Consider the following 26,529-nt stretch of genomic DNA (forward strand, 5'->3'; position numbering starts at 1 on the left):
ACTGTGCTGGACCACCTCCCAGCATCACCCAGCACTGTGCTGGACCACCTACCAGCATCACCAAGCACTGAGCTGGACCACATCCTAACATCTCCCAGCAATGTGCTGGACCACATCCCAGCATCACCCAGCACTGTGCTGGTTCACCTCCCAGCATCACCCAGCATTGAGCTGGATTGTCTCCCAGCATCATCCAGCACTGTGCTTGATCACATCCCAGCATCACCCAGCACTGTGCTGGACCACATCCCAGTATCAGTTACAGATTTTCATTAGAATAAATGATCGTTTCTTAATCCTGAAAATTCTGAGCAGTGACCATGCCACTATAGTACGGGCAACTGTGTGAAGCTTCCTCTACTTAGATCTCAGTACACAATCACAGGCCTACTGGGGACCAGAGAGGACTCATCTATCTATATCTGGCTCTTCACTACCATGAAGAAGTCAATATGGACCTTCTTATACCAAAAGCAGCTAACATCACATCTATGTATCTCAGTCCATCCTCCAATAACCCTGCGAACAGGCTGACTCTTTCCTGACTATAGATATTTTTATTCTGGTTCCCCCTACTCAGCAGCATCTTTTCATATCTGGATGGTCAAGTTCACTCTAACCTTCTCAGGGAGCCTTCCCAATTCAAGTCCCTGTACAACCCCCCTCTCCCATGATGCCTTATCACATAACTGTTTCTTTGCTTAACAAGATTTGAAATTATCTACTGTATCTATTTATTTATAGTCTAGTATCCGACCATTATATCGATCCATATTATCAATCTATAAATTCTGACTTTTGTTAAAGGTCAAATATTAAAACTGTGTTGCTATTTTATGCGCTGTCCCAGACATCAGCTTCTGTCACTTTACTATTATATTTTATAACTCCTCACTTGTGCCAGGCACTGAACAAATATTTGTGTTCTAAGCTGATGATTGATTAAGCCATTATGTTTATTATTGTATAGAGACAATATTGACTCAATAAGCCTAGACCATGTATTGGGCCCTTAACATTAAATATTTCTCTTGATTATAGTAAAAATCATATAAATTTGGTATTGACATAGTCATTTAATAGATGGCATTTGGGATGGTAATTAGTTAACACAGTCAGCACACAAAGAACATTTCTCAAAGATTTCTAGAGCTTTTCCTTCGAGCCTAACAATGAACAAGGTGCCAGACATCCGAAGAGCAAAATGCAAGACCAGCTACACAAGATTCTATCGTCCCTTGAGAGAAAACAACACAAACAATTGACATCTAAATTAAGCATGCCCTGCTGTAAAAATCACTCTGAGTATATCGAAGTTCTGAGCAGACAGGACTCTGATTTAGAATGCACACAGGACGTACAGTTTGGATGAAGTCCTGAAAGGCTATGGAAATATTCATCACAAAATTAAAGGGAAAGGTGAAAGAGCTTTCTGAGCAGACAGAATGAATTACATGCATAGAATCAGGGAAGTGGGAAGAGAAATACAGAGAATTTGGGAGGGAGAGTGATAAAAGTAAGTAAGCACATGTAACGGAGTAGAGCCTTAGAGCCTCATGGAAGTCGTTAGAGCAAGCATCCTTGTAAAGAACAAGGCGCTCACACTAGACTGCCTGGTTTTGAACTCTTGTCCCCATGCTTGTTGACCGCGTGATTTCTGGCAACTTCTCAGTCTGTCTGAGTACCCATTCCTTCTGGCAAACTGAGGGTAATAGCTATGTTGACCTCATAGAGATTAAATAACAATATATAATCAGCATCTGCGATAGTGTCTGGTCCACAGTAAACATTGATAACTTAGACGTTACTATGTTTGAACGAACAGCACTCATGAAGAGCAGGGTAGACTGTCAGGCTGGAAAAATAAACAGAGGCCAGAAACAGAAGGAACACCATTCCAGAGTACGAGTTGCATCTGATGGGGTGGGGCTCGCCGACTATTCAGTGAGGAAACCTCTATCCTTCCGTAGATCTTTCACTTTGAGACTAATGAGCTGCCAGACGGTCTGAGTGCTGTCCTGGAAGACAACCTAATGAGCAGGAGCCTGTCCAACGGAAGCAGCCATAGGAAAGGAGGGAGAAGGTTCTAATGAGGTGGATCCCCTAACTGGATAATCAAGCCCTTCGTGGCTCAGAGTTGACTGGACTGTATGAAAGGAGATAGACAAGTAGACAGCATGCCTAATGAAGGAGTTTCAGCCTCTTCGGAACCGAAGTTCTCGAGTATAGCTGTGTCATAAGTTACAGAACAGCAGACGGGAGGCAGGGCTGCTGGAGCGCTTGACTCAGGCTCCCATGGTGGTCAGGGACGGGCTGCCGAGAGGCACTTTCTCTGTTATCCAGGGCTGGGCACAACCCACAAGAGAGAGAAGTTCGTGATTCTCAGCGTTCTTTTAAGACTAGAACCTCCATTTGAGAAACGCACATTAAACACAGAGTCACCTGATGAATGGTAAAAATCAGGCCTGGAAAAGCCTTGATTCGTCCTAAAATAGTTGTTAGCTACATCTCATTCCTTCCTTTCCAAAAACCAGTTTTATTAGAGTAGTAATAAAAAAAAATTTTTTTTAAAAAGGCCGGTAAGTATTCGTTTTAGTGACAGATTTATGATTTTTTCAAGGAAAAGTTTTTTTTTCCTAAATGATTGAGGTACTGTGTTTGTACAGGAGTCCAACTCAATGAAAACAGCGTGGTAGACTCATTTGCTACAGATGTGCTAAGCTGTCTGCCCTCGGAACACTCATTTGAGCAAAGGAAATTCACAAAGGCAACTCGAGCCTCCCTGAAGCTATCCCTCAGCTATGGTCACATGACCTTGAAAAACACTGAGACTACAGAGTTAATATGCCAGGAATTCTGTCATTCTTTGGCCACATCAAAACTAAAAAAGGGGGAAAAAAGAAAAGAGAAAAAAGAAAGAACATTGTTTAGAAAAACTAGGCAGTTGCATAATGCTACAAACCCTAGAATAAATATTTTTCTAAGTGGATAAACCCAGCAGTCTTTAAAGGGAAGCCAAGGAACACCACGGTGCCATGATTTAAATAAAAGGCCAATGGGAAAGATGTCCTTATCCCTGGTTGAAAATACTTCAGGAATCTTCCTTGCTTTTAGCAATGATATTATTTCCTCCAAAATAGCATTAAAACCTTAGTAGCTTCACCTCTGCTTTAGAAACTATTCTCTTGGACATGTCTTGCGCTAATGACCAGGTATCACTGAAGACATTAGTTTATTTAGTGTATTCATTTGAAAGCAGCGTTATAAACTCAATCTCATATAAATTAATCTGTGGAGAGCAGAGGTATTTATGGAAAACATTTCCATCTTCATAAATATCCACTGATATGCAAATCTTAGGATTACAATGCAGGGTCTGTAAAGGAATGTTAAACCACAGAGCTCATAGTTTTATTAGATTTCTGTTTTAGAACATTACCTGTAAATATCAGAAATTGACCCTGGACAATTTAAGGGGAGGGAAAAGACAATTGAAGCTCATATAATCGCAGACAGGCAATGAAAATCAGGTTTGAAAATGTGACAGTCGAGGGGAAGTCAGGAAATCAAAACATGGATACTGAGACATGAACCATGCTCGCTGCTGGACACAGGATGGCATTATTAACACAATTACTGCTACTGACAACTGTGTGCTGACTTTAGTAGCTCCGGAGTGGACTCCTCCTGTGGGGGAGCAAATGAAGTTCTAAAGTGATTCTGTTTTGCTGTCAGGAGCAGGGCCATGTCAAGGACCCCAATGCCTCAGAACCATGGAAATGGTAAAACCTTCCCAGGTCAGGTACATGGAGACATTGACACTGCTTGTGGAGACTATAAGCCATAGCTTTCCACCTCGCAGATGACAGCAACCTACGATGTCTAGCCTACAGAGACTTCCTTCTGAGCTAGGCTAGTCCTCCTCCTCCTTAGTGTCTGCCACACACATCCATGTGTTCACTTTCCAGGTTGATGCTTAAACATCTCGACATCAGAGTACATGGCTCGTCTGATCTCAGCTTCTCCATATGTGTCAGTCCTTAAAGCCAGCAGTTTGTGACGTCCCATCTATTAATTGTCCCTTCAAATGCTTAAAAATTTATTAAAGGATTAAAAAATACAAAAGTAGAAAATATTGAATGAGGTACAGAGGACGACAATGTTTTTATTCAGCTAGCTGATGTGATTTAAGTTGTGTTACTCTAGCCCTCCAAAAATTTACATTAAATGTTATAATAATCTAAATTAATTTATCATTGAATATGACTGTTTCATAAAACGCATTTACTGTAGCCTACAGTCTATAGCGGCTGAGTCATGGCATGGTCTCCACATTCACTCGCCATGGTTCACCAAGGCAACTGCCTGGCTGCTCAGCTGTACTCATGGTAAGTGCCTTAGACTGGCGCAATATTGTTTTGCCTGTGTTCGTGTGTGTGTGTGCATGTGTGTGTGTATGTGTGTGTGTGTGTGTGTAGGTCTGAGAACACAGAGTTGACTTAGAGTGTCTTCCTCAGTTGCTCTCTATTTTATTTATTGAGGCAGAGTCTTACAATTGAACCCTGAGATTGAGGACTAGTCTAGCTAGCCACTTCATTCTTGGGAATCCCTCTCTCTGCCTCTGGAATTTCAGGTGGCTGTCGTGCTTGATTATCATACACATGGGAACTGGGGATCCGAACTCAGTCCTTACACCTACAAGGCAACTGCTTTATCTACTGAGCCATCTCCCTGCACACAACTTTTAGACAAATCCCCTATACACGCTTTCTGTGTGCTTCTCTATGCGTAGCTATCTTCAGCTACATAAACAATTAACGTGGTGTTAAGATATCAAGGTTACAATAGTCACATGGTGTACAAATAGAAGCTAAGGCCACACCACAGATCACAGGCTGTGGCAAGCTGCACAATCATGGTTTATATAAGTACAGTCTATAATGTTTCATAGCGATGGAATCCCAAACACTGCTCTCCTCAGAATCCTGTCACTAACCAACATAGGAGTACATACATTCATTTTTGGTGTGTGGGTCATTCATCCTGAAACATTGCTAAATTTATTTTTTAGTGAGTTCTGGACTTTCTACGTAGATAAATGTGTTATATGCAAATAAAGACAGTTTTATGTCTTCCATAATAATTGGAAGAACTTTTGTTTCTTGTTACTACTCTTGCTGGAACCTTACTGTATTTAGCGCTAAATCTCCAGTATGATACTGAATGTGTTTTCTCTTTATAAGGAGAAAAACTAAAATCTGTTATTATTTAAGATCTTAGAAGGCTGTCTTACAGATTCAGAAGATTTTATTATAAAGGGTATTGAAAATATTGGCAATTGGATAGTCTAATTAAGTGCATCCCCTTAAATATGTGAGAAAGGGAATACAAATAGAAAGTGCTTAGCACCCAATAGTCAAACTTTGTCACAGTATGAAGAAGCACTGGAAGGTTGAGTCTGAGAAACAAACATGCTTGAGATGCATTTCACTGCTTGTTGTGTTAGCCACACCTTCAATACGTGTACACTTGATTGTTAAGTTCACTGTTCCTGCTGTGTGAGCAGCAGCCACAGTACAGGAGACTTCTGCATCGGTAGAAGAAAACTAAGGTATCTATGGAAACCGGGAGAGAGGAACAGAAGGATAATGCAGGACAACGGGGGTGAATGGTATATGGAGATGCTCCAGGTGGGGAAACACTAGCTGCATTTTCTCCATGACAGCAGTAGACAACTTCCTGTTACTTCTGATGCTCCTAAATACGTCATGAAGGGTACCTTAGAGCTTGTGTGGAAGAAAAAGTAAGGGATATAAGGCAGTGGGCCATTATTTGAAGGTATCATCTACCTGAAAATCCAATAGCACAGTGGAAAATTACTTGAAAAATATTTTATCTGTGTTATGTTATAGTTTTGAAATAAGTAGTTCTCATTTATACAATAAAGTTAACTAGTAAGTAGAACATGAACAAGGACAGACGGCACCTGATAGCAGAATTAATAATCACCGGACTGGCAATTTGAAGCCCAGATTCTACCAAGATGTTCAAAATGCATTGGAATTATTTCTCCGAAATGGGAGTTTTGGAAAGTCTCAGTAATAGAACCTAGGATAGTAATTTACTATCAGAGAAAAGGTAGGAGCCTTTATCACTGGTTTGATCTGTACATATCTTGGGCATGTTTAATTCAACATAAGAGCCCACAGAATCAGCCAAATATGCCATGGCTTACTAGAATATGTTGGCGTTCAACTGGAAAGCTTGTAGGTCTTGTGGATATATGTTGAACTAAGAGTCTAAAACGCTTCTCAGACTCAGAGCCAATTCCTAGACCAGAACCTTCTGAGGGAAATCAGACCCTCCTGGAGGAAAGTTTCCATGGTATGGTAAGAGGTGTATTCTATGACTCATGCCCAAGGCTTGGTCAGAGAGTCATTTGGTCAATTACTATGTGACTGAGTACTGGAGAAAGTGAAACCCCAGCCTTTCCAGGGTAAGGCTGAAGGCACAGTACATCGTTATCTTTTACACTGGGCTATCAGGTGAGAGTCCTCTTGTGTGATGCCTGAGGTACAAAATAATGCCTCATTATACTTCAGCACTGGAGAGACTGAAGTCGATGCTGGGTGAGTAGTCCAGCTAGGTGTTAAGATTCTGTTAGAAGGAAGAGGTGGAAGAAGAGAGAAATAGGAGAAGGAAGGAAAGGAAGAGGAGGAAAAAAAGAGGAAGAGGAATAAAAAAGCCTTTAAGTAGATAGATATTGTTGTCAGATGTCTATAAAATTTTTATTTCAATAAAATACTCAACCCAGATGTCACACCTGTCTAGGCCTTAACCTGATGTTCTGATATATTTCCTCCAAAATAAATAGAAACTGTGTTAAAAAACTCCTTAAAAATATTCATGTCTCTAGATAGATACCTAAGTATGGGTTTATTTCTGAACTGTTTAGATTGGATAAATGATCGTCTCAGTTTCCTTTTGTTTTGAAATACACGAGGTAAGTCACCATAGTGAAGGAAGAGCGCCAGTGTGGGCTTGGGTTTGTGTATGTCACCTTGCCACATTTGAATAAACAACCTGGGTTGATTTATTACTTAAGAAAAGAGAAACAAGTCAATGGATAACCATATCTATTTTTAAGTGGGAATTTAGAAAGCTCAGTTTTACTGGGCGATTAGAAGAAGATAGTTAGCTATTCTAATGTTTCAAGTGAAAATGTAGCCCCAGATGACAAACAGTGGAATTAGGTCTGCAGTGATGAAACTCTCGTGTTTGGAGGCCTGGAGAGATGGCTCAGGAGTTAAGGGTGCTTACAAGACTTCAGTTCCCACCAGCTGATGCAGGCGACTTACGGCCTCCTGTAACTTCAGTTCGAGAGGATCTGATGCCCTCTTCTGAACTCTTTAGGTATCTGCACCCATGATCACACATACACACACACACACACACACACACACACACACACACACACACACAGTAACTCTCTAAAAAAATACATGATTCTAAACATTCTGACAGAATAAGCTAGAAATCCGCATTAAAAACAAGAATGATTTTCTATCATTGTATCACCCTTAAATGAATGCAGGAAATATCCACACAGTTCTTGAAAATACCTAGGGCTGTAAAAGTAAAGGGAAAATTATTCCCGGCAGAACCTACTTGAGGTATCGCCAAGACCAAAATGTTCCAAAGGACATTTGGTGAACACAAACATGGCCTGCTTACGGAGCCACTCGATGTGCTTCCTTATACTTTATTTGCTTTTTAAAACTTTTACATGTACAGAAAATATAAGTTGCTACTATAGAATATCCAAGAGAATATGCCTGCTGGCATACTTGGAAATCAATAGTCCAATTCCAATATAGCTATTAGAAAATGACTGGCTCAATCTGAACTAATATCCTAGTAATGACTCCCCATGGTCCTTAAAAAGACACCGATGAAGAAGAAATAAGGAGCACAATACATGAGCACTACTCACCGGAAGTCCTTGTTTTCCTGGTAGTCCAGGCTTCCCAGGGTATCCTGACATGCCATCAACTCCAGGGTATCCTTGTAAGCCTTTTGGCCCGGGAAAGCCTGGAAGTCCCTTGGTAATTAAAAATCATTTGGATTACAGACACATATTGGGCAGATGACACTTCTTGGTGTAGAAAAAGTTATATATTTCTATACCCTGCCCTAAGATCTAAGGCTATAACTGCATAGAAGAACATTTGTTTAGCATCTAGTAGGCCCTGGCTTTAGTCCAAGAGCCTGAGAAAATGTCTCCTAAACAAAAATAAAAGTGAGTCAGCAATTTATTGTGTAACTTCTCAAGCCTCAGTGGGATTCTCTGTTATTTGTCACTGTGTCAGTCCATCTTTCTCTAGCTGTCAAGAATAGATTTGAGATGGATCTGTGAGCTGGAGGTATCAGCTGGAGATATCAGCAGGAGATATCAGCAGGAGATATCAGCAGGAGATATCAGCTGGAGATATCAGCGGGAGGTATCAGTGTTTTCTGAAAATTCTTGTATCTTTTTTTTTGTTAAGAATAAAGAATATGATGCTTTTTTTTTTTTTACCCCTTTAAGTCAGATAAACATGTGACTAACAGCCAGCCTGAATATCTTGTTTCTACTCTAGAACAATTGGGTTTTATCTGTAGGGCCTTCGGTATGAATGCTCTTTTCCCCATCTTTTGCCACCATGCAGGCAAGAAGAAGCAGGTATGTGCATCTTGCTAGGTGGCGTCCGAAGCAGTGTCTTTCTACCCATCTAGTCAGCACATACCTACCCTGCTAGCGGAGGATACTGGTGCTAAGGCAAAATGAACCTTTATTCTAGAACAATGGACTTGTTCCCACCCACCCGCAAGACTTTCTGCTCTAATTGCCAGAAGAATGAGAAGCAGAGCGCTCCAATTAAAAGCCAGCTCATGTCTTTTTAATTATACTTGAAGACTCTGGCCTTTGTTACCAGTTGCTTGGTTATGTTTCCAAGTTCCCTGTTTACAGTGGTTCACCGAGAGGGAGAAGTAAGAGTCCACAGGGAAGGCTCCATAACACGGGGAAATAGCATCCTTTACTTGCAGAGACTTAGATTTAAACAGCAAGTTTGGTTTAGAGTTAGTGGTCATAGTTTGGTCCCTCTGTGTTCCAGCATGGGTTTGAAGTTTTTTCAAGGCAGTCTGATTTATCCAACATGACATAACTGGCTCCAAACTATTCTGCTTGCTAAAATTGTCAATTCTGTTTAGAAAAACAAGGAAGATAAAAGAGGTCTGTTACTTACAGGAATGCCTGGTTTCCCAGAAGGACCAGGAACTCCCTTTTTCCCTTGAGGACCCTGAAAATGGGAAGCACGGTCATTAATAGATAGAAATAGACTTACTCAAACAACAGCACAGAAGTGCACATAACTAGCTGCCTCTCACTGGGATGGCCGCTTAATTCTCCTAGGAGTTGTTTCTGTGTGGGTCACTTCCTCATGGAAAATGGGAGACATTGAACAGATCACATATGAAATTCCCCTTTTCTCCAAACTCTATGACTTAAAAATTCAAATCACAGTTCTAAAACGGCACTGCTTCAGGCAGGGTCTATGCCTCCTTTTGAAAGTGGCTAAATTCTAAACTCAATAGATTTTTTTATGGAATATCATGTATCGTGGCATCTGTTGTTACATGCTAGGAATTTGAAGGCCAAGTTCCTGGTCACAAGACACTGTGTGGTGATGGATATGAACCAAGAGCCCAAAATGTGCTTCCACAGAAGCACAAAGAATACACTTTCAAATAAAAAAAATGGGTATTTATTTCCCAAGGAACTGTTTGTTTTTCCATGTGTGAGATGTTTTAAGTCATAATTGATTCAACAGCAACTGGTCTGCCAGGATAGTTAGAGACTCTGTCCTTCCAAATCATTCCATTGTTCTGATGATATGCCCAAATTATTTTCAGATGAAAAACATGGAAAAGAGTAACCTGGTGTATAAATAAGGAAACTAACCGTATTGTCATTGTCAGGCATAGTTCTCAGAAAGCATCTGAAGTTACCCCAGACAGGGCTGGTAAGTTCTTAAGATAATCACGCTAAAGATACAGCAGAATGCACATACACAAATAATCAATCTCAGATGCTACATCTTAGAAGATAGGCTTAAATGTTTGAAGTACAGAGCATGTGCATCACAGATAAAAGGGTATCTTCTGTAAAAGACAGAAAGTCTGTTTAGCTGAGCTTGGTGGTATGCATACCTACCCAGCACAATGGAAGGTACTCATGCAAGAATGGCTCAGAAAGCTTCTTCCAGTCAGGCCACAGTGGGGGCCAGCATAGTAGGATTACGGCAGTTGGGGGCCACTAGGGATAGCATGCATTTTGGTGGATTTGTGTGCAGCATCCCTGAAGACTAATGTCACCTTCACATTATCTTCCTGACCATGAAAAGCCAGAATGCTACTTCAGTCTCAAGAGGAAAAGAGCAAATGGGAAACTGTCTGTCAAATGCATCAGGTTTGAGGGTTTTAGAGGGGTTAGAGGGAGTCAACAAGTTAGGTGCCCATCATTCAGCTCTACCTCCACAGGGGATGGACATTTGGGACAGGTGTTAGGTTCTGCTATAAAGAATACAGACACGGTTCAACTTCCAGCATGTTTTCATGTATGTGTTTCAAACATTCAAATAACAAAATACAAGTAAGAAGGTCTATGCATCATTATATCAGTTACATTTGAAGATGATCCTTATGTTGGGTTTTTTTTTTTTAGGAGTTAAATGCTGTGCCCTGAGAGCACATCTAAAGACTTACCACAACTAGGATGTTCTTTCCACTTGGATGGGCATTAGGAAGCATAATAGCACATGATAGCAACAGGAAGTTCATGCATAATAGCGTAGCCCTGAGGGAACTTTAGGAACGTGAGAGATACTTTAAAAGGTCATTTGGTGGATGCTAGAAGGGTAGTCATGGCAACATCCACCTATTGAGGAATAAGTGTTTAACCAATGCTAAGATTCTTGTTCTCTGTCTTGGATCATTCCTTATTACAGTTATTGTCACTGTAGCTGAAAGAAAGTAGGGGGGCTAGAAAAGCCGTGGTCTCACAATGGAGGTTTCAGTATGTGCAGATTAGTGCACGGAACATCGTTCCTGTGACGGAGTAAGTGTTGTGTGCTCCCCAAATTCACACTGAAATTCTGACAGTCACAATGAGGCGTAGTGGTTAGGCCTCTGGGAGGTACTCAGGTTTTGAGAGAGAAGGCCTTGGAGAGAATCTGTGCTCTTCTGAAAGTGACCCCCAGAGAGCTCTTCAGTCCTCCCAGTGAGGATACAGTGGGGATTCAGCATCCTCTAATATAAAGGTGCTTTCTCACCAGAACCCGACCACGCTGACATCCTGACCTCAGGCTTGGGGTCCAGAAACAAAACTGTGTTTTTTATAAGCTATGCATCCCATGTCACTGAGCTATATGAGCCCGGACAATCCGCTTTTTGTACTGTATTACATTTTGAGATTTTTTTACATTAAAATGTCTTATTTTTCTTTTTCTTTTTCTTTTTTTTTTTTTTTTGGTTTTCCGAGACAGGGTTTCTCTGTGTAGTCCTGGCTGTCCTGGAACTCACTCTGTAGACCAGGCTGGCCTCGAACTCAGAAAACTGCCTGTCTCTGCCTCCCAAGTGCTGGGATTAAAGGTGTGCGCCACCACCGCACAGCACATTAAAATGACTTAAAACTAGCACTGCTAGATAGTTTCATAACTTAACTGAGAGTTAAGCATTGCTAAACACCCATCCCCTTACACAGTCTACTCTGTCCAGTAGGAAATTACATACGGCCTAAGGTGAAGGAAATACACTGCTGTGCAAGTTGCCCCTGGATGATTAACTGGGTTAGACCCATAAGACAGGAAAGAGTCACACTCCAACTACACTCCAAATTCAAATATAATAAAAGTAGACATATTCTGTGATGCCAGACTTAACTTATTCTATTTTATTTGAACATAAAATCCTTTATAAATCCACGATGGAGTATCTGTCCTTACATAGGGAAGGTAAATGATTCTGCAGGGAAATTTTTTTCACAGTACATGGGAATTTGTGATTTCCCCTTTGCTCAGACACATTGAAAAAGTCACTTAGAGGCCCACACGAAACCATTTCAGAAGCCCTCCACGCATGACACTCCACTGGTTCTCTGTGCAGAGAAGGTGAGCTAATGTTTATGATAATGGGCATTTTAAGGTCTTCTATTAATTTAAACCTTGTTTTTTTGTTTGTTTTTGGTTGTGTTATTTTTAAAGAAATCTAAAGCATTATCCAAACTCTTAGTTTGCTCCAACTTCCTTTGAGTGATCAACTTTAGAAAGCAAACACAGTCTCAAGGCTTTATACATGAATTATTCTCCCTCTCTTCTTTTTAACCAATTCACTAAATTCCAGAAGTTCATTGCTGAGAGGAAAAGAAGCCCGAGGCTTGAGTCTGAGTCTTTGCAGCTGCTGGGAACTTTCACTTATATCTGCATCGCAGGAATTATCAGGATGCAGCAGCTTTTGTCTCCATCCTTTTTGTAGAATACCTACTCTCAGATGCACAGTGAAAAAACTTGGTGGTTAGTCAGAATTAACTCTATTTTAATTTATAACAAGTTTACAATTGATACAAGGTTTCAAAGCTATAGCTTTTGTATAATAATGAGATACAAGATTTCAATGCATAATGAGACCCAGGCAATTAAGTTCCTGTTTTTGGTTCTGTTGCTAATTAGTTCTGTGATCTTAGGTAACACATAATCTCTCTGGGATTTATGTTTCTTCATTTCACAAACAAGATTGCTGTCCAGATGATTTTGAGGGGCCATTTCCAAATGTGAAAAACAAACTGAAAGCTTTTCAAAACAGCAGTTGGACAGGTCTCATCTGGCCACCAAAGGAGTCCTTAGTGAATTATACATAACTGGTGGTTATTCTTGTAGCAATTAATGCTAGTATAAACTCTTAGAGGTCCTAAATTGTGCTTGTGGGCTGCAGGCACCAGCATGCCCCAGAGCAAGAGCAACTGTAGATCACAGAGAAGCCCAGGTGTGGTCAGCACTTTTCAGCTCCAACACATAGGGACAGCTCACCAGTTCACTGGAAAGGCTGTCGTCTGATACAAGAATTTGATTTTCCCTTCTATTAATCCTAACAGAAACTAACAAGAACCAGAAAGTTTCTTCTTCAAGAGATATATGTCCAACGAGAAAAAGGAAACCCGATAAATAGAAAAGTTTTAATTAGAAAATTTTAGGCACTTTAGCATAAAGCCTTGGCAAGCATCCACGTTCTTTGGTGGCACATCGCATTGTTTTATGGGCTTATAGTTCGTTATGCGAGTAGCCTGTAGCATGGTTTTATAGGCTTATAGATTGTGCCACAATTTTTTCCACTTTAGACATTAAAAATGCTAAGTGAGAATGAAAGCCGTTACATTTCCCTGCAATACATTTCCTTCCCCCAGGACAGTCATTAATACTTAACTTTTCATGAATCCTTGTTTACTTACTGTGCATGGGTTTGTGTATGTGCGAGCGCATATGTGTGTGCAGGTTCATGTGTGCTTGTATGAGCACATACATGTGGCAGCTAGAGAATAACCCTGGGTATTGTTCAGGCTCTGTTCACTTAAAAGAAACAGATTTATTTTATTTTAAAATTATGCACATGTGTATTTTATTTTTGAATCATCTGTGTGGAGGTGTGTGCACATAAATTCAGGTGCCCATGGTGGCTAGAAGAGGACCTTTTATCCCATGGAGCTGGTCTTACAGGTGGTTGTGAAATACCCAGTGGAGTGTTGGGAACTGACTTGGGTTCTCTACAAGAATGATTGCTAAGCTATATCTCCAGCCCCTGTCTACACCTCCCCCATTGACCTACAACCTGTTAAGGAGTCCACCTGTCTCTGCTTCTCAGCATATTTTACACATACCTGAGCTTTTAAAATATGGATTCTGGGGAATCTAACTCAGGTTTGTAAGGTCAGTACTTTACTGACTGAGCAATATTCCTAACTCCTAATTCTCTTTCACTAAGGAATCAGATGATGTAACTATATGTATAACCTATATATTTAAAATGGCTTCTATCTGTCTGAATAACTATTGGGCATCTATTTACTCTAGCAAATCCAACCGCGTTTTATTACTTCGCCCTGCCAGTTGGAACACAGAACAGAATAAGGGTGATGCCTCTATAAATTAGGAGAAACAAACTCACCACTATTTTTCTACCAATTCCTATAAAATTTAAAATTAAGTTACATTACATATTCTTAAATATTAAATTTTAGAGCTAGAGGTATAGTTTAATGATAGTTCTTAGTGTGTCCAAGGACCTGGGTTCAATCTCTAACACTAGAAAGAAGATACTTTGAAGTCAGAATGTTTTGAGAAGCAGGACAGCCATGGACTGCCAATGAAAAGCCACTTGCTATATATGTTTGAGGCCAGATCTGTCTGAAAGAAGTTTAAATTTAGTGAACCAGCAGAGCTTCCATTTGTTTGATAGTGAGTAATTTGTTTTAGGAAAAAAAACCAAACCTTCTCATACCAAAGTCTATCATACATAATCAAATGGCCATTTCTACCTTGATTCTATGAGATAGATTCTTTGCTCAGACAAACTTCAATCAGGTTCCCCATCCGGGGACAATCTGTTCACTTCTTTATAGAACTGAAGTACAGCAGAGTTGGCTTGGTTAAAACCTGTGCCTTGTGTGTTCTCCATCTCTGATCCCTCCAGATGTGGGATCCTTTACTGCCCACCCCATGCGATGTCTGATCACCATGGCCTGTCCAAATCAGGACCCCTAGCCTGCTTATCTGGACTACCCTTTATTTAGGACACCGCCCTTGGTGATTTTCCATCCACGGATCCTTATCCTGCTCCTTCCCTATACATTTTTATCTGCTGGTCCTGTATTCAGAATCAAATTTCAGTCCAACTCTAAAACCTCATTGTGGGCATCCCTATACCTACTGTGACCGTTATGAACAGTCTTACTATCCTTCTTTAACAAGTGTTCAACAGTCTTCCTTGTTAACAAGTCCTACGACGGGCTATATTTGACTGGTAGTTTTAAACTCTACAATGTTGATATCTCTGTTTTCAACCTCAATAATAGACCACCTTCAGGGATAGCCTCAGGCAATATTTTACAAGGCCAGGGTAGATAAAGCACAATGCAGATGCTAGTCAAGAGATAGTAATCACTCAATCATGGTTTACTGCAGAGTTTGGCAATCCCTCCTTCAGAGGCTTACAGTGATCCCCTTTCAGGAGAGCAAATGACTATTTGAATTATAAACAACTTCTTGCATGCCTGCTTTCTTAAGCCAAAAACACATTTCACATTGTCTAACAAGTGCCACTTACTTCAGATCCTCTTTCTCCTTTCAGTCCTTGTCCACCCTGGTCACCTGGTTCACCCTTTAATAGGAGCCAAGAGGCAAATATCATGTAAAGCAGACAAGAAATGAACTATGTTAATGTGATTTTCTTTAAATGTTAGAATTACAAAACACTTTCATAACATACTGGGGGTCCTTGTTGTCCAGTGGCACCTCGGAGTCCTGGCACACCCATGTGGCCCTGGGAATAGAAAGGATTATATTAATTCAAGTAAGCTCAGTCATGTGACCAACAGTGTCATCACTTAAAATGGAAGCAGAACATTCTAGAACTTAATTTAAATATAGTCTTCCTTAAAACAGAATAGAAAATAATAGTTGAGGGATATTTTGAGGAATCGAGTATGTTATGCCGGACAACATTTTTAAATGTGAATTCATGTAGATGATTGGATGGTGATTAAGATGGTGACTGATCTTCAAAGGCTATAAATGTGATATTACTTGGAAAAAGAGTCTTTGTGGGTGTCATTACAGTATGGATCTCCAGGGCATCCGAGCCAGCTGCGAAGCTCAGGCTGATGATGGTCAGCCACACTCTGCTACCTCCCTGGCTTGTCGCAGCAGGGAGAACTTTCCACAGTGACCACATAATCACCAGCTGCCTCTATGGACTCTGCAAAGTTGCGGCACAGTTCTCACCAGTGATAGACCACGTCCTCGGGGTTCCACTTCAAACTCTGCTATGTCTTGGTAAACACTGTCAATTTCAGTTTTTGAAACAGCAAAAGTTAAATGTGAGACAGTAAAGGGTTATGTAAAGTCTTGTGAGAGGACATAAGGGCATTGGTGGATTCTGCCTTATGACATTAGTGGTGGAGTGACCTGAGTGGCCACAGGGTTGTGTAAGCAAAGTAGGGACAGGTTCAACCTCAGAGAAACCACATCCCAGATGAAATGGCGAGGACTTCCTAGTAGAGGAAGGAGTGTGGGAAGCAGAGATTTAGGTGACAGAATTGGTAACTTGAGAGGGTTATGGTTACAGGTCTAGTTAGAGAGCTACTGAAATAATCCAGACAAAAAGCATCTTGAGAAGATCAGTTTAATAACGGCAATCATCTGTCTAGCTGCTTGTCCAATCAGCTTGGGTAATCAATGCCTGTCTTTCAGAAGTGACCACAGAGCATCGACCTTGAGGCAGAGATGAACTGGGTGAAGTAATCTACCGGGTCATTATTACAAGTACATTATACATAGGGCTTAGAACTAAACATTATACAAGATAGATCTTAGGCATTACATAATTAGAAAAACAACTAGCAAAAATAGAGCAACAAGAGACAGTAAAATGTGTTGAGTGACATGCAAGCAATCTTATAGGGCTTCAGGGTGAGTCCTGGGATAAGAAAGCTAGAGACAAATTATAAGTGTCAGATAGGGTCTCTGTAAGGGACAATGATGTGAGGCTGGGAGGGGCAGAGGATCTTGTGAGTGAGACTTAAGAGTGGAGCAGCAGAGAAGCTGACATTGTAAACAAGAGTCAAGAGATAGAAGGCAAGCACAGAAGATATCATCAGCAGGAACGTGCGTCCAAAAATAAGTTTGAGTAAGTTCTATATGGGCTAAACATTTCAGGTGATTATGTGTATTTTGTAGCTTGCAAGGATTACCTTATAGCCTTCTTCGCCAGGTTCCCCTCTCTCTCCTTGCTCCCCCATTGGCCCCTAAAGAGATCATACACAGAGACAACCAGTTTCATGGCTGTAATTCTTTAGTACAGATGTTGCAATGAGGGTGCTTTACTCTTTTGCCAAAAATATAAAGATCAAAGTACAGCAGCTTCTTAAAGCCTGCTACATGTAACTGAAAAATGGTTGACTTTCAAGAGATGTCAAAAGAGCTACACAATTAAAAACTTGATGTATAGCTTAATGATTTATACAGTTACCATGTAGTTTCAAATTTTTTATATCTAGGTATCAGAACTAATATAACAAATTACAACACAGATATAATCAGTATGAGGTTTACTGTTAAAACAGAATTATACAAATATAATCTCATAATGATTTTGTTATGAAAAATATTGGAGAAACAATGCCTAGTAAAACCTTGAATTTTATGTATATAATACCATATTATAAATCTTGTAGTTTTCTTAATGTCAAATGAATTGAAATTTATGCAAGAATTAATTTTATTTATTTTACAGGCTTCTTCAACTAACCTAACAAAGTACGATTTACTTTTAAGATATTTCTCATCTAAATTATTTGATATGATAAAATGATCAAATTACAATCTTTAAGACTTACATAGAGTATTAGTTTTCACACAGGAGAATTTATTATAGACTATTGTTAGATAAAACTTGCCTTACTTCTAAATGAATGGTTAGTAGGCATAATGCAAAGACAGAAACTCTGATCCTTATTCTGGGTATCTGGTTTAAATCTCACCCCTATCTCATATCTACTGGGAAATCCCACTGTAATTGTATTTTTAGTCCCCAAATATGTATTACATTTCAATAGACAGAATTTGATTGACATTCTAGAACCTGGGAAACAAAATATTATTATTCTCTACTTGGTATTTTTTTTTTGTGTTTGTTGGACAGTTTTTATATTATTTCTATATTTTTCCCTCAAACTCAGTGATTCTCAACTTTCCTAATGCTGCTACCCTTTAGTACAGTTACTCATTTTGTGATGACTCCCAACTATAAAATTATTTTTGTTGCTACTTTACAACTATAATTTTGCTGGTTTATGAATTGTAATGTAAATATCTGATATGCAGGAGATCTGATATACAACCCCCCTGAAAGAATTATTTGACCCCAAAGAGGACAGACTAGAATATATTTCATAAAGACACTTAAACACTCGTACAGAGAGATTGCCTTTATATGAAGTGTCTTGATTTAACCTGAAACATTCTAGAATTTTCTATATTCTTTCTACAGTAAAATATCAATGGCAACAGTAGCCATAGAGCTAGACCAAAATACTAGGACTATATATTCTGATGTCATGCCTCTGGCATCTTTATTTTGAATGATACTATGTGAAAAAATGGAAAATACAACCATTATGCTTATTTCTGTGAACTTAGTGTTATCCACCCGCTTAAATTTATGTGTATTTCACGTCTTGTTTTAGCCTTAAACATCGTACAATTGGTTATTGAGATATCAAAGCTACACAAGTGGCTATGTCTCAAAAACAATGGTGACAGATTGTTTTTAAAATATTGGATTTGATGGCTAACAGGTCCACAGTCTTAAAAAGCAATTGGCTATAATTACTGGTTATAAAAGCAATTGGCTATAATTACTGGTTATAAAAGCAATTGGCTATAATGACTGGTTATAAAAGCAATTGGCTATAATGACTGGTTATAAAAGCTGGCAAACCATTTGGCAACTGTTGGTAAATTCTGATAAACTTGTATAGATTAGGTGTAGATCTCTGTCAGGCATTCAATGTTGAAAGTTAGAGTCATAATTAATTTTTTAAAACATATATCTTGGCTAAGGAGCTTGACTCCTGTATTTTTTCATATTTGAGATTTTTACGTTATATAGATGGTATAGAGATAAATATTGATTTACTATAAAACCTAGCTATAAGACTAACCAAATAGAATTCTGAAAAGACATAACCAGCATCAAAAGCTTCTGACTGAATTTCATCTTAGGAAACAAAATAATTTTAGAAAAGACATACTGGTTCACCTCGAGGGCCAGGAGGTCCCAGGACTGTGCTGTCTTCTCCTGGGTAGCCCTAAAAGAAATATAGAAATTTATTAACACAACTCAGTTAAGAAAGTACATTTAAAATACTCTGTTACTTTCTTTTTTTTTAATTGGATATTTTATTTATTTACATTTCAGATACCATCCCCTTTTCCCATTTTCCCTCCCTAGAAACCCCCTATCCCATCTTCCCTCCTCCATTTTGCTTTTATACCATTTTAATTACATGGAAGTATTAAAGTCAGTTCTAGGTTGAGGAACTAGCAATACAATAGATGCAAATAGTCAAGGAACAAGCAAGATAGTAAACACAAATAGTCAAAGAACAAGCAAGTCAATAAACAAAATTCTGTGAACACTTCCGAGATCACTGTTTCTAAGAGCTTATCAGAATGATCAAAATATCTGAGCCTACTTCCCTGACCTAGCCCAAAGTCATTTTCATGTCTGAAGCCTACTTCCTTGTTCTAGCCTAAGATTTAGATTCCTGCCTGAAATTACTTCTTTGTTCTAGCCTAAGATTTAGATTCCTGCTTGAAATTACTTCTTTGTTCTAGCCTAATGTCAGATTCCTGCCAAGCAGCCCATTTCCTTGTCCTTGGCCAATGTCAGATTCTTGCCAAGCAGCCCCAAAGGTTCTCCACATCTCCTCCTTTTTTATTTCATAAACAGGACTGAGACTGTCTTAGGTCATTCTGCCAAGAATGCCTTCCTTACCTATTGTGGAATATGCATTAACAAAAACAACACTTCTGTTTTAGGTTGGCAAGGCTCTGTGTAGAATCATACCTGTTCTTGGCTTACTAGCCTGTTAATTTAATAACTTTGTCTGGGGGTCCATTTTCAGGTTCAAGCCATGTACTTTGGTTGCCAACATGTTGATGTTGTTAAAGACAAGCTTTAACACAATGGGCAAGAATAAAACTATTCCCAGGACAAAAAGGGCTAGCATGATCAAGCTATGTATGCCAGTCTTGAAGCTTGACCAAAATAGAAATACTGACCTCAGGGCATGGGTAATTTTAGCAGCAGTATCTGCTGCACCAGCACTCAGCAGAGCAACACTCTTTAAATTCATAATTTCACTATGCAAAGTTAAAACATCCAGAGAGGTGTTAGAATTATACCAAATACACTGCAAGTGTCTTTAAACTTTTTCATAATTATAATGACTACCACTGTAAATTTTAGAACTAACATGAATCCAATAGTATTTGGCATGACACTAGAGATGGCTCCTGTTACTTTCTAATGTGTTTTTGACTGTATTTAAATGAAAACTTTGTAGCTAAGAATTAAGTGTATCATATTTTATATATGGTTCTATTATGTACATAATCTTTTATTGAACACATTAATCTGTTTTAACTGCACAAAATTAATCATAAATTTTCTCAACATGTATGCTTTCAATTAAATTACAAACCGAGTCATGCTGTAGTTATTATTAACTCCATAGAAAATTTAAATCTGAGTTAATATTTGTAGGCTTATGGCAATTTTATGCAGCACAACATAGCCTCTTTCAATAGATAATTTTGCTTTTATGAAGCTGTGCATCACGAAGTACCTTTACATATACTGTTTCACCTTAATCTTCAATTAATCCATGGAAGATATTTAATACATTTAATATATTTTTACTATATTTGAGTTTTAGTTCCTTGGTATTCATATCCTCCTAGAATTTGCAAATTTTCCAACTTGAAAAGTAGCTCTTCTACCTCTTGCAATATTTTCATGCATTCATTTAGAAAGAAATCATAGGTTAATACATAACATTGGAAGTAAAAGGCGAACTCACACACACACACACACACACACACACACACACACACACACCGCTACCTTTTCTCCTTTAGGTCCTGGCAATCCAGAGGGTCCTGGCTGACCTTGTTGGCCCTATAAGAATAGCAACAAGTAAAGAGAGAGTCCCCAGACTAAGCAGACATGAGCTAACTGTTGCTACCAACTCCATGCTGTTACTCAGTGCAGTTTTCTGAGAAGAAATGCAAGACACAATTTACAGAAGGTTGAGAACTAAAATACCGCAGTGCTTTATCAAGGAAAAGAAATATTTTAAAATAAGAGTTTATTTTACTTCATTTTCTTAAGTTTTTTAGGACTTTACTTTTGGTGATGGATATATAGGAAACTCCACCATGGCCATTCTAATTGTACACACATTTATTGAGACTTTGGGTCTAATTTCATTGCATATTTTTTCATTCACATGTTCTTTATAATAAAATTTTAATAAAGGAAAAGTGAACGTTAATTTGCACATTTGGGATATAATATGAACTAAAAACACTTTCTTGTCTGTGAATAAATATATTTATTTAAAATCAGAAATGTTTACTCTGTATCCTGAGATTCCTGGTTCGCCTTCAGGTCCCATCAATCCTAATGGACCCTAAAAATCAAAATAAATATGAGAGAGAAAATAGACAGTTGTGTGAATCATTAAACATCTATGACTATTATTGAAACTTTTGCCTTTAGATTTTCATGGTTTGAAATTCTACCCAGTAAATCCAGAAAACAGAAAAAATGTCATTTTGATTTTTAGGGCTCTTGATAATGCAGATTTTGTCTTTCAATGCTCGTGGTCACTGAATATCAGAGAGTGTAGCCTGACAGTGTTTGATATTGTGACTTTGGGATTCATGACAGCTCTGTCCTCATAGGGATTCATGACAGAACAGCTCTGTCCTCATAGGTGATTCCAGACGCTTCCTGGAGTATGGCTTTAATTCAGGCCAAAGTTGATAGAATAGAAATACTGGAAATGAGTGTGTCATGATCACAATAAGATTATTGTTATCAGTATTTTACAGATGACCAAGTCATATTAATTAAAGACCGATCAGTGAACACTTACTGATTCAGTCAGACAGTTGAAAAACAGCTAGTGTAATAACAATAAAAATGCCTTATTTTTCATATTATTGAAGAATTTGGACAGCAGTTTCTCCCGTTTGGGTCTTAAGACAAAAAGGAGGTAAGAAAATAAAGGCACAGAATAGGTATGCAATTTGCCATGTATTATACTAAGCAGGTATGAGAATCTGTATATAGAGTTACATCTGATCAAGCAGCCTCAATATATTTCATGTAGAATGTACATTTGCTATATTTCTTTTTTTAATATATGAAATTTTACTTTTTTTGCTATAGTTCTTAAAAAGTTCATGTTATAATTATTAAGCGTAAATTAGAAATTTTGAAAGATTTGGATAAGAACATGTTTCAGCTTAAGAAAGAACTATGAAAAGCCTATTTAAATAAGACTTCATACATGATGTATCATAAAGCTTTTTATACATAATTTCTGTACCAAAATTTTGTGACTCGAGCCAAAAATTATGTCTGAACATATACAAAGAAGAAAATTATTTCTGATGTGCAAACAGTTTCAGACTCTAAAATACAGAGATTGAAAGAGCAGGGTGGGGCCCGCTTGACTAATTTGGGAAAGGAGCCGGAAGCTTTTCCTGTTTCCTTGTTTGTTCTGGGTACTGAACGGCAATGGCATTTCCTCAGAGGTTATATGAGGCAGCCTTGTAACTGCATCCAGAACGGCAGGCAGGACTTACGGCTGCTGCTGTACCTGGGAGCTGCTGCACAAGACATACAAACAGTGTGAAACATACAGTGAAGGGTAATGAAAATAGGGAACACAAACAGGCAAGGAGAAATCGGCAAGGGAACACGGAATAAATCAAGGAAAAGCATGAGAGAGAAACAAACGGTGTGGGAGAACTCGGTGTCTACATGTAGAAGAACGGAAGTAAATTCCACATCTTTCTGCTGTTCACAAATAAACTCAAAATGGATCATAGACTGGGATGTGTCATAACTGAAACTCTGACCCAAGCAAATGTAGTAGAATTTAGTAAAACTTGAGATCTCTTAGTCGAAACTGCCAAAGAAAGAAGGAAGTTTCTCTGAAGGACGAAAGTGTATTTTGAAAATAACTCTTGACCCTGAGACCTCAGGAGTGTTCTCAGGAAGGACAGGTCACGTGACCCCCCAGTCCTTACCACTCTCTGAATTCCCGACAATGGAATAAGTCAGATGAGTAAGCAGTGAAGACGGTATCTCTCTTCATCTGAACTTTATTCATTGTATGTGAGCTCAAATTACAAAGGTAAATAGATTTCCTACACAGCACTGATGAAATAATATGATGGAAAAATATGATAAAAGATTAGATTAATCTGAATAAAACTTATTGAAAACCAGAATACACCTCATACAAAAGATGTTAGAACAGAGAAAAGATGAAATAGCCCTAAGGTATGAGTAAGTTGAAAGATGTCTTGTGTCTCTTTGTAGAGAGGTCAGATACTAGGAGAAACCGAAGGACTGAATCTTAAGTTCACACCTAAGATAAGCATAAGAGCCAGGCTGCTCTGAGAAAGGAACATGGTGGGGTCTGTGCTAGCAGACTCCAGAGGATGAGATGTCATAGACATAGCTGTGGACTAGAAACAGACTGATGGAGGGGACCACTGAATATAAGTTTAGTTACAGTCTTACACAAAACTGGAAGAAAATACACTGAGTGTTCAATAACAGAGTTAAGAAATCATTCAGTGGAGAGAAAGACAAACATCTCTCTCCCATAACTCAGAAAATAAGAAAAAAAACCCTCTACATATCTTAAATAATTAAGATCAATGTTATACATGTGTTTGGATGAGACTAGGAATAGAATTTCCAATGAATAAATAAAATCTAGAAAATGTAAAGGAAAATATCAAAAACTTTGACTATTAAAATGTTCTGCTTAGCAAAAGACACAAAATTAACAGATAATTGACAGAAAAGGAGTCGTTTGTAATTTATTCTGTAACGTGTCTGACAAATTATATCCACACTTCATACTTATGGGTAATGGTTGCAAATCAGCAAGAAAAAATAGCCGCCACATGTAGTAGGTATGTGTGTATATGTGTATATACATATACACACACATATATTTATTAACAGGAAACTTTCAGAAGAAAAACATATATGAAACAGTTATAACAGGGAAAATTTAAATATGATGGCAACAATTACATATATATTTTTCTTTATCAGATTATCAAACACTAAATGAATTAATATGAAGTGTGAACAGTGCAGTCGTAGCTTCAGAAAATGGACCGAGAAGGCCGTGAGTGTGATTTGTGCATCTGTAGACAGATATAGCAGTAACAATCAAGGAAAAGAACACATACATTTGAGAGGGAGGGGGGCATGAGAGACGCTAGAGGGAGGAGACACAGGAAGGAAAGAGAAGAGAGGAGAGGAAGTGGTGTAACTACATTTTAATTAAAAATATATATTTAAAAGTTTTTAAAGGTGAATACTTTGACAGAAAAAGCTCCAAAGTTACATTAAGGGCAATATTTTGGGTTGCATTAATTCTGATGTTTATTAAATATTAACCACATTATTTAATGTATTTAAAACAAGCAAAACCAGAGAAATATTGACATAAAACGACTCAAGGTCTGGGTGTTAAGGTGTCAGTAAATAATGGCAAATTTTCTTGAGAAAGTAAAGAGACCTGGGCTTTTAAAGGCCTTGGTGACAGGTCTGGCGTTGGCTATTTAAAGGGGATGAGATTAATGCACCCACATGTTATAAATAAGTTCATGAATAGAAGATTATCTTTCAAATGTCTTCCTTTCACGATATGAACGGTCCATCGCAAACCATCAATACATATCTGCTGTCACAGTCTCAGAAGTATCGCACGCCAGCTTTCTATGTCAGGCAAAATTCATGCAAAAGACGAGCTATAAATAGATGCTGGAGAGATTTGTCCCAACTGTTTAGAAAGATAATCTCGCATTCAAGCAGGGCAGGTCCAAGAGGTGGATGGAAACACATTTCAAGTTCACTTAATTTTCAAAGCAATTTGCCAACACGACCACAACAGCTTCAGACAGATATTAAATCCTGATTTGAGGTGCTCAGTGTATAAACTTTCCTACTTAACTTTGGAGTTAAAATCAGATTTTTAAAACTTCATTTCATATTTTGTTTCCATTTTCAATTTTCTCTTCTCTTCTTCATGTCTAAAACCCACTAAGCCGTTTAAGACTGTGGAATGCTTGCAATGCCCGCCATCCCACAGAGATGAATTATGTTGAGTGGAACCTTTGTGTCCTCTGTAAAGTCAATCAAGATGTCTCTGAGAGCATGTACAGTTCTTTTCCATCCCCACTGAGTCAGTGCTGAAAAGAAATCAAATACTGACCACAGCACCTCGGGTTCCTCTGGTGCCCTTAGGGCCGTTTTCCCCAATGCTTCCAGGAGAGCCTCTGCTTCCAGCTTCTCCCATGGGTCCTATTTGTCCTTTATCGCCCTGTGGATGACATTAGCGTGACTGAAATTAAATGTCTTAACTCATTTAACTATACCATATGCTCGAATGACTCAGAGGACATGTGGCAAGCAGGATGCTTTGAATTACTCTTATCGCTACTCCCTGTCTTGTTTTGTGAGGCAGGGTATCACTGTGTACCTCTGAATGGCCTGGAGCTTATTATGTAGACCAGGTTGGCCTTGATTTGTTGGTGATCCTCCTGTTTCTGCTGCCTGACTGCTGGGATTACAGGTGTATGCTATCACACCTGGTCTAAAATTGTGTAAATTGTTAACTTTGCTTCAAGTTACCAATACCACAGATTATCATTAACAAGAAACTACCATCACATGTCATTTAAAAAGTAATAAAGTTTTGAAAAAAGATTACAAAGGCATTTTTTTAAACCAGCCAATCAGGAACTATAGCATGATCTGGAGAAATCCTATGTAGCCAGCTTTCAAACATACTTTGCTACATATATGTGTCTCTTTTGCATGTGTGCATTGTAATACTGAGATAACAGGCCTCAGGAGATTGCCAGTTTTACTTCGGCCTCCCAGAGGTCTGCTGCATGCAGGGAAGAAGTGAGGGTGCAGGTCTGGACTTCACAGACATTGCTCACCTGTTCAGAACAAGAACCCCCAGATTATTTCCTGCATCCCTTCACAGGCCTTGGAAACCTGCATGGTTTCTCTGGCATCTCATGTATAGGCCCTTCTCTGACACCACGGCACGGGTGCTCATAACCACCTTCCTCTTCTCAAAACAAGTACCAGCCCGTGTTACTATTGATGCTCAAGGTGGGAAAAACACAGCAGACCTGTAATCAATTGGTCAGGATACTTGAGACATTCCTGACTGCCCATGGGATTTTTTTTCTCAGTTTCCTAGGGAGTATGGGTTGTTGTAAAGAGCCACACTGCCTCTAATGCTGATTTCACTATGGGTTTCTGGTGCTTCTTGGTGTGTGTGTGTGTGTGTGTGTGTGTGTGTGTGTGTGTGTGTGTGTG

At 38.8% G+C, this 26,529-nt stretch overlaps 1 protein-coding gene across 1 annotated transcript in view; it reads right to left on the reverse strand.

The window, feature by feature from the left end:
• Window positions 1-26,529, reverse strand: part of Col24a1 (collagen type XXIV alpha 1 chain) — a 157,624-nt gene that overhangs the window by 47,022 nt on the left and 84,073 nt on the right. The window contains exons 20-28 of the mRNA XM_028788098.1: window positions 25,409-25,516; window positions 21,512-21,565; window positions 20,998-21,051; window positions 19,121-19,177; window positions 17,060-17,113; window positions 15,577-15,630; window positions 15,415-15,468; window positions 9,288-9,341; window positions 7,994-8,101 (exon numbers count right to left, since the gene is read on the reverse strand). Of these exons, the coding sequence (XP_028643931.1) occupies window positions 7,994-8,101; window positions 9,288-9,341; window positions 15,415-15,468; window positions 15,577-15,630; window positions 17,060-17,113; window positions 19,121-19,177; window positions 20,998-21,051; window positions 21,512-21,565; window positions 25,409-25,516 (597 nt within the window). The remainder of the gene's footprint in view (window positions 1-7,993; window positions 8,102-9,287; window positions 9,342-15,414; window positions 15,469-15,576; window positions 15,631-17,059; window positions 17,114-19,120; window positions 19,178-20,997; window positions 21,052-21,511; window positions 21,566-25,408; window positions 25,517-26,529) is intronic.

The sequence above is a fragment of the Grammomys surdaster genome, unplaced genomic scaffold (assembly GCF_004785775.1).
Source record: "Grammomys surdaster isolate TR1022 unplaced genomic scaffold, NIH_TR_1.0 125701, whole genome shotgun sequence".
NCBI classification, from domain to species: Eukaryota; Metazoa; Chordata; class Mammalia; order Rodentia; family Muridae; genus Grammomys; species Grammomys surdaster.